Here is a 13461-nt window from a genome sequence, read left to right on the forward strand (position 1 = left end):
CTGCTGCAGGCCAGCCCTGCAGGAACCATCACGTAGAGAGCTAATCTTGGCATGCTGAAGACAAAGGACCATAATGCCTTCCTTCCATCTCTCTCTTGATGGCCATAGCTGAAAAGACAATGGGAGCGAAGCTAAGAACAAAACAATTCCTTTGTCCACAGCCTCCAGCTTACCCCAAAAAATAGTCATCAAGGTTAGTCTTTATTTTTGTAGATATGTCATCATTGCCTAATGCTGTTGTTGTGGGAAGCTGAGAGGGAAGCAGGTTTATAACCCCTTAGTAATACTCTCTATCTTCTAATATGTTTGTAACTAATATGTTTATAAGACATATTTTTCTACAAATTATTTTAGAACAAATAAATAAGGTTGGAAAAATATACAAAGAGGAATTAGGGGGTTGAAATTTGTGACCTACCAAATTTATCCTTTCAGTCAACAAGAGCCACAGTTACATATTCTTTCATTGATGTCATTGCAGAAGTGTGAGAAGATGTCACATGTCTTCTTTGTTGAGTGACTGGAAAAGCCCAGGCAACATCTGGAAGTGAAACAGGAAATAAACAATGTCTAATTTTGAACTTATGAGCAAGGATGTCAGTTCATCAGGACAAACAGGTCCCCTGAGTCTAGGCTAAAGCGCGGGCTTTGTATTTCTGTCACACTCCTCACTTCACCTACTTGATAATCATACAGCTCAAGGTTGCATGATAAAACTCAGCCTGTGGCATGCTCTCAAGCATATTACCTGCGTGATGCTAACTCATTTGCAATAATGATCTATTTGATAACAGAGAAGTTGTGGATATAAAATAAAATAATGCAGTCTCACATTATCTTTACCTTGACTCTGAAATAGTTTGCATATTTAAAGGCTCAGAGCTCATTTCCTTTAAATAATTAAGATTTAAACTGGTTCTCATTTTATTAAAAGTGATTCCTAGAAAGCCTTAAACCAAAAAAAAAAAAAGTTGTTATAAACATTTAGTATGCCAGTCTAATTTAAGTTTTTTTCCCTTTTTACAATTTTTGACATAATATGTTTGAATTCTTGATGTTTTTATACTGAATCAATTCTGTTCAGTGTATTTATATGAGATTAAGTCATCATATAAGTTCCTTTATGCAAGTGCCTTTGAATAATAAATTATCTTTAATTCTTTCTGGAACAAAGCAAATTATTAATTAATAAGTATTGACTATGAAAGAAAAATTAATTTGAATGACCCCAAAGAAGGACTTTATCTCACATAAAAGCATTTGAATTTAATTTTAAAAGTAAGGAATGCCTGTTGAATATAAAGCCCTAATCTAGGACATATGGGGAATACCATTAGGGAACATAATGGTTCCAAAATCAGAGAGTTGCTGGTCAAATGAGGTAATACATGCAAAGCATTGAAAATAGTACCCAATAAATAGTTAAACTCAATATATTTCCCTTGTTATTGATATAAAAATTACTTACAGTCCCTACCCACTAGTAACATCAAACTATAAGAGAGAATGCAGTGTGCAGTAATGGAATGAAAATGCTGTGAATGTGCAGAGAAAGCTGTGGGTGATCACAGTGGAGGGATTAGGGCAAAGCTTCACTAAGGGGATGGCATTTGAACTCAGCCTTGAAGGATAGGCATGATTTACATTTAAGGGAAGAAGAGAATTCCAAACTGAGCCATTTGGAAAAAAGACACAAGAATAAAGATGTATGATATGTTTGGGGCTGGGTGATTTTCCCAATATAAATGAATGGAAGCATGTAAGATGGAGCTAGAAAAGCAAATTGGAGCCAGAGCAGTGATTTTCTTTAATTCTATCATAAGGAATTTGGATTCTCTTTCTCTAGGTAGCGTGGAGCCATCAGGGGATTCCTGTTCTGTTATTCATTATCACCTGTATTTACAGAGATAATTCTGGCAGGAGTGTGAAGTAAAGACTGAAACGATCAAAAATTAGAAGACAGAGATCAATTAGGATAGTGTTGCCAGATTTAGCCCCAAAAAAGAAAAAAATACAGCTTAGTTAAATTTGAATTTCAGGGGGCTGGCCCGGTGGCGCACTGCTACAGTGCGCCGCTTGGGAGCGCGGCGGCGCTCCCGCCGAGGGTTTGGATCCCACATACAGACCGGTTCCCGCTCACTGGCTGAGCGAGGTGAGGGCACAGCACCGAGGGTTGCGATCCCGTTGCCGGACACGAAAAAAGAGACAAAAAGGAAAAAAAAAATTTGAATTTCAGATAATTTATTATTCAGGTAATTTCAATTTTTTATATATTTTCAATGCAATGCATTTTATTTGACAACCCTAGGTTAGGAGGCTATTGCACTAGTCCAAGCAATAAAAGGATCAAGGCAGTGATGTGGTAATGTAAAGAGGGAGCAGAGATGGGATAACTGAAGAGATGGAACCCACTGAAATTGGCACCCACTGGACTATGGGGCATTATGAGAACAGTATTGGAGAGAACACAGATACTCTTACTTTTTAAATTCCTTACTCTTTAAATTAAATTGAAATGCTTTTATGTGACATAAAGTCCTTCTTTGGGCTCATTCAAATTAATTTTTCTCTCATTGTCAATACTTACTAATTAATAAATATTTCTCTTTTGGGTGACCAAAAGAATAGTGCCATTTCCTACAATAGGAAAATTTTTTAAAAGGCAAGTGTAAAAAACAAGATATTGATATTAGATATGTTAAGATCGAGGTCTCTGGAATGCCATGTTAAAGTAGAAATTCTATTCAAGGTTTGAATCAGATTTGAAAATCATCAGCATACATGTGATAACTGGAGCTGCTGGAGTTGCTGTGTTCTCCCAAGCAGAAGGTAGCATAAGACATGAAAATTCTCAGGGAAAACCCTCACCTAGGTGTACATAGAGGGAAAAAAGATGAGACAAAGGACACTGAGAAAGGACATAAACAGAGGTGAGAGGAAGGTGTCATTCGAAGTTAAAGAAGGAAGGACAAGAGTGGCTCCGGGTGGGATGACAGAGAGGTGATCAGCAGTGTAGAGAGTGCCACAGAGGGAAAAGTCAACCAGGATGAGGGCTGAGAGGCCACCAGTGACTTGGGAGACAGCATTCCCAACAGTGTGGTGCCTGGGAAGTCAAAGTACGTGGGGTTAAAAACAAATAAAGACATATGTCACTGAAAGAGGACTGCTCCTTCAGGAAGTTCATCAACAGAGAGAAGAAAAGAAATGGAGTCTGGATCTTGAGAAAACAGCAGCATCTAAGGAAAGTATATTTAGGATAGGATAGGACAGGACAGGATAGGATAAGTAAGGATAGGATAAGATAGGATACTGTAAGGTAAGGTAAGGTAGGTAGGATAGGGTAAAACCAGACCTATGGAAAAGACTTTAAAACTTAGTTACTTAGTGGGGAAGAAAGCAATATGGGAAGAGATTTAAGATGAAAGACAGTTTATAAGTAACCCCTCACTAAGTAAGGTGCCTTAGGAAAATCAGTGGCTGATTGTTAATCTAGTCTAGATCACACTCCCTTCCTCTCAGGCTCTATCTGTGATACGTTCTGTACTTGGTTCATATCAATCAGCTGTGACTACCATTTCTGGAAAACTTACTCACCTTTCAAAGTTCAGTTTGAGGTCTATTTCCTTCATTCATACATTGATTTATTCAACACAAATTCATTGAGAACGGTGTCCAGCACTGTTCTTGGAGCCAGAATGCAGTAAACAAGACAAAAATAACCTAACAGACATCACTCATTCATTGACTTATATTCCTACAGCAAATATTTACTGAGCATCTGCTGTGTTCCCAGCTCTTTTAGCTCACACTTGTATCTCTTTTTTGCTGAATTTTTGCTGCAATTAATGGCAGCAGAACACAGTCCACTGCTGGTTATCATTTTTTTCATATATATTAGTCTCATTTTCCTCACTAAATTGCAAATTTTTTTGAAGTCAAGGCTTATTTGCCTAATATCCTGCAAATGGTAAATTTTCCACAAAATCACTTTCCTAATATAAATATCTTAAAAGCTACTTAAAATAGCATTTAAAATATTTTAAAACTGACCATTGGTTAGAGCAGAGCCTTATAACACCAAGGTCATGGGTTTGGATCCACTTACCATCCAGCCACAAACAAAAAATACTGTACCCCACAAAAATAAATATAAATAATATTGAAGAAAAAAAGAATAAGAAAAACAAAAAAGTTTTTTTAAAAAATGACCATCCATCTAGTTTTTATTGAAATCATTATGTACATTAATTGCTGTACAAAAGGTCCCCTGAGTCAAGACGTGCCACAAAGCATCAAAGGGCTGTAAAACTGAAGCAGACTCCCTGTCTTCCTGCAGTAGCTGCTGTCACTGAAACTTCGCAGAACTGATAAATTGCCCCCAGAGTGATCTTTCAGATAAAGACTGTCATCATTTTAATGTCTTGGTTCCTTTAGGACTTTCTTCTTCTGCCATTCTGGGCTGGATGAGACTCCCACGTGTACTTCAGTTCTCTCTGAAGGGCAGGCATAGTTCACAAACTGTTCTTAAGAGAGCAGAGAGGAGTTACCAGGAACAAATTAATGAAATTAGAGAGAGCTGATAGTTCAGTTCCTGTGGTTAGGTACGGTGCACTAAATAAACCTACACCGACTGTGACCTTTCTCCTGTTTTGTTCTTTTTTGGTAAGTCTTTAATATGTGTTCACTGCTAATACAATAGTTGCGTTTTCAAGAAGGGAATTTAGTTTTCATGTGGATCTTTCCCCAGAGACCATCATTTAGAATGGCTTTACTAACTAAATTTATTATAAAACTAATGTACATAATGAAATGCTAAAAAGCATGATATAAATATCAAATCATAAGATTTTTTTCTACAGATTGCTCTTGAACATCAGACATCTATTAGGATGTGACTACATTAACACTACATCTGACTTCTGTATTCTCAGTTCAGATTACTCAACCCAGTAAATATTTATAATATGCCAAGTTACATATGCCTAACATATCTAACATGCCAGATTTCAGTGCTTTACCAATACCATTGTCCAAGACCTACCTACTCAGTGGTTGTAAAGGTTTGAAGTCATATAGAATAACATTAAATATAGGCTATAGTTTGAGAATATGGGCACATTATATAACCTCTCTTGGCCTCAGTTTTACTATCAGTAAAGTGGATATATATTAATACGTACCTGAAAACTCTGTTATGAGATGAAAAGAGATAATGCTTGCACTTAATTGTACATGGTGCATGGCAATTAGTAAGTGCTCAATAAAAAGAAGATATTACTCTTAAGTTATTAATACTCTAAGAGTCTGGCACTCCAAAAAACCCCTGGTCCGGACAGTATCAATTACCATTTGCAGCATCAAATCATTGTCAAACTGAAAAACTATAAATTTCCTTGGGATTCAACAAAGTTATTAGGCAGATTTTCTCACAAGTGACTAGAATATAAAAGCAGCATGTCATGAGCTGGGATAGTCATTTTACTACCAGAAACTTTTAGACGACATGTGGAGGCTAATTTCTCATGGCTCCATCCTGCAACTCACTGCTGTCCTGTGAACCCTGTGAGCTGCTGTAGGAAGTGAATGAGAACGTGTGCCGAACTCCACCTTTCCTGGCTCAGCCAGATGCTCTAGTAACAGGCTCCTCCCAGATTCTTTGGCCTTCCGCAGACTGTCTTAGTTTTCAAGACTAAGGAGCTTAGTTTTCAAGTCAGACACTGGCTTCTCTGCCATCAAGACAACTTCTTGGGTTGTTTCCACTGGTGTATGCTCAGATATGCCAAATAATTTTAGAATTAACCTAGTAAAATTTAATTAAGAATATTTGCACAACATAATTCCAATAGTGTATTTCCAAATACAAATATAAACCATCTATTATTTAAATTATTAATTTAGTTCATTGAAAATTATTACATTTAGGAAGTTGAAATAAGGCGTGTTATATAAATAAGACAGCTGACCAATCAGGATGGGCCCTATAGGTGAACTTAATGGGGTCACTACAATCAACTGTGCAGGTCTCAGGTTTATAGGTCATTACACATTAATACCACACTGTACTCCATAAATATATATAATTATTGTGTGTCAATTAAAAATATAAGAGTGAACATATCAACTGCCAGTACCTGGGTAAGCTGTTTGTGCTATGGATTTGACCTTGTGGGTCTATTGTAAAACAAAACAAAAACAAAAAAACCTATTGGCCTAGGCAATCCATGTTCTTTTTTTTTTTTTTTTTTTTGAACTCATTATAAGTTTATTCCTTTTGTTTTAAGTTACCTAGTCTGTTTGACTTAATTTCTTCAGCATTCAGAGACTTGTGTCATTTAGTTTTTTAGTTTTGTAGAAGGTTTTGTTGTAATTAGCAAATACTGTAGAGTGGAATGTTTTAATTTCATCCTGTGCAGTATCAAAAGTTTCAACTTTGGGGGTTTTAAGAAAAAATTAGAAATGTTTACCAAGCTGCTGTAAGTTAACAGAACTCCATCAGCAGCTCTGTCTTTCCTATTTCTTACAGAATCTTGCCAGTTCCTTTACCCTTCCAGTTGCTCTATGTCCTTGGGCTCTTTGGTGTTTTCTACATACTTGAATAGCTCAAGGGGCAGCCAAGAATTTAGGAAGGATTATGTACAGATTTCTGGCTTCCCTTTCTGTGACTTCCTCTCTACTTTCTGTGACATCACCATACTTTTCAGCCACTCTGAGAAATCTGAAATTCATCCTCTTCTTTACCAAGCCCAACACAGTGGTTTCCAGCACCATATATACTGGTAAATGACTCCAAGGGAGCATCCTCTGAAGAAAAGCTGTTCAAATGTGAATATCATCAAAGCAATTTCCTTCCTCCGACATTAAAATTACCTCTAATTTCTTTTTTATTCATATTCTTAAACCAGTCCTACAATAAGGACCATGTTGGACAAGCAAAAACAAAAAAGAAAATCAGTTTTCTTAATGACCGCAGAGCTGGGATCTTGGGGACTGGCTCATGCTGTAAGCTTAGAGAAGGGTTACAGATAAATCAGAATTCTCATTAATAGGCTATGAAAATTTTAACCACTAAGCATGAAGGAATAGTCAGTGTTTAGGAATCAGAGCAGATATATCTATCACCGAGTAATTTTAATGGCAGGAGTTCCAGAGGTATGATAGCCTGTTGTAGCCTTCTATACTGAAAGACACATCTTGTCAAATAAATCCTCACGATTTGCCTTGGTCATCAAGAATCCCTCTATTCCTGCCCAGTGTATGGACATTCTATCAAAGTCTTGCTCTCTAATATCATTCTTTCTTGGCTAATATTCCTTCCATTATTATGAACTTTCTTGTTCTGATTAACTTCTAGCTTTCTTACTTAACATCATGTATCAGTCATTTCTCCCCAAGATCAGACCCAATTACCCAGGTTGAGTTTGAGCCAGACATTTACAACAGTTGACACTTTCTTGGTTTATTTGTGCAGATGATGAGTCTCAACTATGATTTATTGATTTTACTAGTTTAACCATTTTTACAGGGTAACCATTTTCTAGAGTTTTGAGGTTGCCTTACTGTCACCATGGAGTATTAGCAACAGCAATTGCCTTAGATAAAAATTAACATTGGTGTGGTTGATTTAAGACCTAAAGGAATTTTTTTAGAAAGATAATAATAAAAAAAAAACTCATGTTATAAATTTTGGACCTTGAGGATAGAATATTTTCTAGGAAATACATGTGCATATCCACACTCTTGCTGTTATGGTTGGTGCTGTTGTGAGGATAACAGCAGATAGGGAGAGGCTTCTAGTTAGATGTGTCATCCTTTAAAATCCAGGTTACACAGACAGTTTATAGAAGCCAGCAATAGCAAGAATTATTAACAGGATGCAGTGGTGAAAAGAATAGAGGGTCAAAGGTTAAAAGATAACATCTACTCCTGACACTTCCACCAGTTAGTTGAATGATCTCGGGCTTCAGGTACCTACTCTGTTATGCAGTTTCATCATCAGGATGATTTTAATTACCTTTCAGTTTTAATGGCATATTGTTTCATATGATTGTAAAGTAGAGTGATAGGAAATAAAATACTCTCTGTACCTTTTGACAATCAAATGTAAAAATGAAAAATGTAAAAATGAACTGCATTTAAAATACAAATATATGGGGCCAACCCCATGGCTCACTCAGGAGAGTGCGGCGCTGGGAGCGCAGCAGTGCTTCCACCGTGGGTTCGAATCCTATATAGGGATGGCCAGTGCGTTCACTGGCTGAGTGCGGTGCGGACAACACCAAGCCAAGGGTTGCGATCCCCTTACTGGTCACAAAAAAAGACAAAAAAAAATACAAAAATGTTCTTAAATATTAAAGATATTACATGCAGCAGTTTGAATAACACTACTGCAGGAGTCTTTGATGCAGTAAATCACCACATTGTTTTAAAACCATAATCAATGGGTCTTGAACTTTAGCCATAAAGACCTCAAATATAAGGAATTAATGGTTTATTAAAAAGTGGAGCACAATTTTTTAACTTGGATTAAAACGTGGATGTGCTCAACACAGACTATTTGAATAATCTCATTAAGCAAATAGTTACTTTGGCCTTCTCAAATGTCAAGTCTTTGATCCTTAGCGTGGCCTAACTGCACTGTCTTCAAAAATTATTTCCTTGGGTCTGGTTACCTTTGTTTAGGGTTATTCTTAAGTGATATCTATATACTATATTTTTTATTCTGAAATTTAATACTATGTTGGATGTGTTTAGGGATGCAACTGGTACTAACAACTTAAAATTTTTGTTTCATGCAGGAGGAATGTGCGACCCTGGAGATTCTCATGAAAACGATATCATCCTATATGCAAAGATTGAAGGAAGAAAAGAGCACATTGTACTGGATACCCTTTCCTATACCTCATATAAGGTACACCTGTGTGCCAAATGGCCAATCTGAGACCTCCCTGGGCAAACCAGGGTCAAAACCATGAAAACCACTCCAGATGCAGAGGACAAGTCTCTGTTCTGGTAGCCCAAGAGGTTGTCAGGTTTTTTTAAAAGTGATATGGACATTTCAATATTCACTTTTTTTTCTGATACCTATGAAAAATTAGGTTTTATCAGGAAGAATGAATTACAGTTGTTTAGAGACTGTTAGAGAGAACTCAATACTCTGACTGACAGTTATTCTCACTCCCAAGAAAGCCCTAAAAGTGGCTCTAATAAAGCAGCCTCACAGACTTGCTATCAGGCATAATGAGTATTTATCCAGCATTTTAAGATTTCCTAAACAGAAGACATTGTAGAAATACAAATCGTTATTACTTTTTTTGCTTTTTTTCTTTGCTAATTAGAGCTACTGAAGTTGACTTTTTTCTTTTGTCCTTTGGATGTAAGACAGATGTTGGCTCTGATTATTTGCAAACATCTTCAAAATTATGTCAGATGCTTGTCATATGGTGTAAAATTATTTTTTATAATAGTAGATTTATTTATGCTGAGACTACATCCACACACATTATTAGTTAGGCTTCTCTCCACATTGATGGCACCCTAGGTACTTTTAAAAGCTTTAACACAGCCAACATCTAGCATCTCATGGTTTAAGTAAGGAAGACAAGAGATAAACATCTAGGTTAGAATGGGGAACAACCAGCGTAAGTATCCAGCATAGTCCACATACGAGGGTAACCCAAGTCATACCATTTTGGATTTTATAATGAGCTACCTTTTCCAGCACTGGGTAGGCAGGATTATATCTGCATAACTTAATTTATTTTATTTAAGAGGTCACATGTCCTCCACCATGGGTTTTTTTTTTTTCACTTTTTTTTTTTATTGTAACAGTTGATTGTACTTTTCTGTGGGGTACAGAGTTGAATATCATTACCTGTGTGCCATATGTGGTGCTCAAATTGGATAGTTAGTATATTCGACATTATACAATGTAATCATTTTTTGTGGCCCTCTACCAATTCCTCCTTTATCCCCCTTCCCATCCCCTTTTCCCATCTCTGGTGACCCAGTTCTTGTTCTCTCCTTTGGAAAGTTCAACATATTATTGTGATTGTTCTATCTATCTATCTATCTATCTATCTATCTATCTATCTATCTATTTATCTTTCTTTCTTTTATTTATTTGTTTATTTTTTAGCTCCCACTTATGAATGAGGACATGCAGTATTTCTCTTTCTGTGCCTGGTTTATTTCACTTAAGATTTTCTCTAAGTTTGTCCATGTTGCTGCTTATCTAGTTGTCCAGTAATGTATATTCAGATTGGTTCCATCTCCTGGCTGTTGTAAATAGAGCTGCAATAAACATGAGGATGCAGGTATCCCTTTGACGTGTGGATTTCTATTCCTTTGCATACATAACCAGCAGTGGAATTGCCGGATCATATGGCAGTTCTATCTGCAGTTGTTTAAGGAACCTCCATACCATTTTCCATAATGGCTGCACCATTTTACAGTCCCACAAATAGTGTAGGAGGGTTACCCTTTCTCTGCATCCTCACCAGCATTTGTTATTCTGTCTTTTTGATAATGGCCAGTCTAACTGGGGTGAGAAGCTATCTCAATACAGTATTGATTTGCACTTCCCTGATGTTGAGTGATGTTGAGCATTTTTTCATGTGTCTGTTGGCCATTCGTATATCTTCCTTTCATTAATGCCTATTCAGCTCCTTTGCCCATTTTTAAATTGGATTATTTGGGTTTTTACTGTTAAGTTGTTTGACTTCCTTGTGTACTCCAGATATTAATCCTTTGTCAGATGCATAGATTGCATATACTTTCTCCCAGTCTGTAGGCTGTCTTTTTACTCTGTTATTTCTTTTCCTGCACAGAAGATTTTTAGGTGATAAAATCCCATTTGTTTATTTTTCCTTTCATTGCCTGTGCTTTCAGGGTCATATTCTTAAAGTCTTTGTCCATTCCTATTCCTGAAGTGTTTCACCTAGTTTTCTTTTAAGAGTTTTATAGTTTCAGGTCTTATATTTAAGTCTTTAATCCATTTTGAGTTAATCTTGATATATGATGAGAGGTACAGACCTAGTTTTATTCTTCTGTATATGGATGTGTAGTTTGCTCAGCACCATTTATTGAAGAGGCAGTCTTTTCCCCAATGTGTGTTCTTGGTTCCTTTGTCAAAAATCGGTTGGCTGTAAGTTTTGGGGTTGATTTCTGTGTTCTCTATTCTGATCCATTGGTTTTAGAGTGTGTTTTTATGCCAGTACCATGCTGTTTTGGATACTATAGCTTTGTGGTATAATTTGAATTCAGATAGTGTTATGTCTCCAGCTTTATTTATTTATTTATTTATTGCTCAGAATTGCTTTGGCTATTTGGGGTCTTTTGTTGTTCCTAATAAATGTCAGGATTGTTTTTTTTTTTTTTTTCGTGAAAAATGTCATTGGTATTTTGAAGGGGTTTGCATTGAATCTATAGATCGCTTTGGGTAGTATGGACATTTTCACAATGTTAATTCTTCCAATCCAAGAGCATGAAATGTCTTTCCATCTTTTTTTGCCTCTTTAATTTCTTTCAACAGTGATTTCACTTCCTTGATTTCTAGGTATTTTTAATTTTTGGTGACTATTGTAAATGGGCTAGTTTTCTTGATTTCGTTTTCTACTAGTTTGTTGTTGGAGTACAAAAATGCTACTGATTTGTGTGTGTTGATTTTGTACCCCACAACTTTACTGGAATCATTTATCAACTCAGAATTTTTTTGTAGAGTCTTTAGGCTTTTTTATATGTAGGATATTATCATCCGCAAACAGGGACAATTTGACTTCATCTTTTCTAATCTGGATGCTTTTTATTTCTTTCTCTTGCCTGATTGCTCTGGCTAGTATTTCCAATACTATATTAAATAGGAGTCATGAGAGTGGGCATCCTTATCTTCTTCCTGTTCTTAAGGGAACAACTTTCAGTTTTTCTCCATTCAGGATGGTATTGGTGATGGGTTTGTTGTATATGGCTTTTACTGTGTTGGGATACTTTCCTTCTATACCTAATTTTCCGAGTCTTTGTCATGAAGGGATGTTGAATTTTGTCAGATGCTTTTTCTGCATCTATTGAGATGATCATATGGTTTTTGTCCTTGATTTTGTTGATGTGTGTATAACATTTATTGACTTGTGTATGTTGAACCAACCTTGCATACCTGGAATTCCACTTAATTGTGGTGTATAACATTTTTGATGTGTTGTTGTATTCTATTTGCTAATATTTTATTGAAGATTTTTGCATCTATGTTCATCAAAAATATTGGCCTATGGTTTTCTTTTTTTGGTGTATCTTTGTGCATGACTTAGTTTAAATCAATTATGTAAGTTGTCATGCATTATCTCATTGGTTCTGACTGTTTCTGCTTAAAGTCCTGTTTTTAGAATAATAGTTTGAAAACCCATTACTACTCTACAAGTCCACTTTAAAAGACTGAAGATAACGTGAAAATGTCGTTACCTTTGTCTTGTGCTAAGGTAGATAAAATGGATGCACATGCTTTGATAACTTTTAATGACCTCAATCAGTTTATCTTCAGTCAGAGATAACCTGATCATGCACACTCAGGGACACACCTAATTGCAAAGGAAGAATTCTGAGTCACTATAATAAATGTTCCTTGAGGAATTCTTTATGAAACAACAAAGAACACTGCCTGATGCTTAATATATGGCAGTTGTGTTACATAGTGATTACTAGGTAGAACCTAGGAGAAGTCACATGGGCCAATACAGGGAAGATTATGAATGATTTTTGTTTCCTTTGTTTGGAAGGTTCCATCTTTGGTTTCCGTGGTCATCAATCCTGAACTTCAGACACCTGCTACCAAATTTTGTCTCAAGCAAAAGAACCATCAAGGACATAATAAGAATGTCTGGGCTGTAGACTTTTTCCACATCTTACCTGTTCTCCCTTCTACAATGTCTCACATGATACAGTTTTCCATTAATCTGGGGTGTGGAACACATCAGCCTGGCAACAGGTAGGATGCCCTATTCTGGAGTGTGCTACTAACTAAAATGAACATGTGGACTTGGCTATTGAATCAGAGGTGGTTTCTCAACAGGTTTTTGGCTGGATTTTAAATAAAATATCCATTAACTCACTTTGCCCAAAAGAAAAGTTCTTCAGTTAATATGCAGGGTATGACTAGATAGATCTTAAGTAGGAATGGCTTCATTCTAAGTGCTTGATCTTAGGTATCAGAAGTGTTTGCACATGTTGTGGCAACCATCCATTACAACAGATTGCTGAGAGAGAAAAAACAACTGAAAAAAAGTTTGACCTCATGTAAGCTAGTGACCCCCTAATAATAGGCAAAGAAATCAATTAGCACTTCAAGAGCTATGACTTCTCAGCTTCACTTGCCAAAGTGCTGCTAGTATCCTTTCTAAGAATTTTGTCAGTCTCACATTCACAAGATGAAGTGACAGTGTCAGACATGGTAATTGCCTTGCCATCTTTCACATT

At 36.3% G+C, this 13461-nt stretch overlaps 1 protein-coding gene across 2 annotated transcripts in view; it reads left to right on the forward strand.

Moving 5' to 3' along the window:
* Positions 1-13461, forward strand: part of RELN (reelin) — a 472813-nt gene that overhangs the window by 305593 nt on the left and 153759 nt on the right. For both annotated transcript variants that reach the window (XM_008592225.1, XM_008592230.1), the window contains exons 13-14: positions 8796-8908; positions 12765-12973. In XM_008592225.1, the coding sequence (XP_008590447.1) occupies positions 8796-8908; positions 12765-12973 (322 nt within the window). The remainder of the gene's footprint in view (positions 1-8795; positions 8909-12764; positions 12974-13461) is intronic.

The sequence above is a fragment of the Galeopterus variegatus genome, unplaced genomic scaffold (genome assembly GCF_000696425.1).
Source record: "Galeopterus variegatus unplaced genomic scaffold, G_variegatus-3.0.2 Scaffold153, whole genome shotgun sequence".
NCBI lineage: Eukaryota > Metazoa > Chordata > Mammalia > Dermoptera > Cynocephalidae > Galeopterus > Galeopterus variegatus.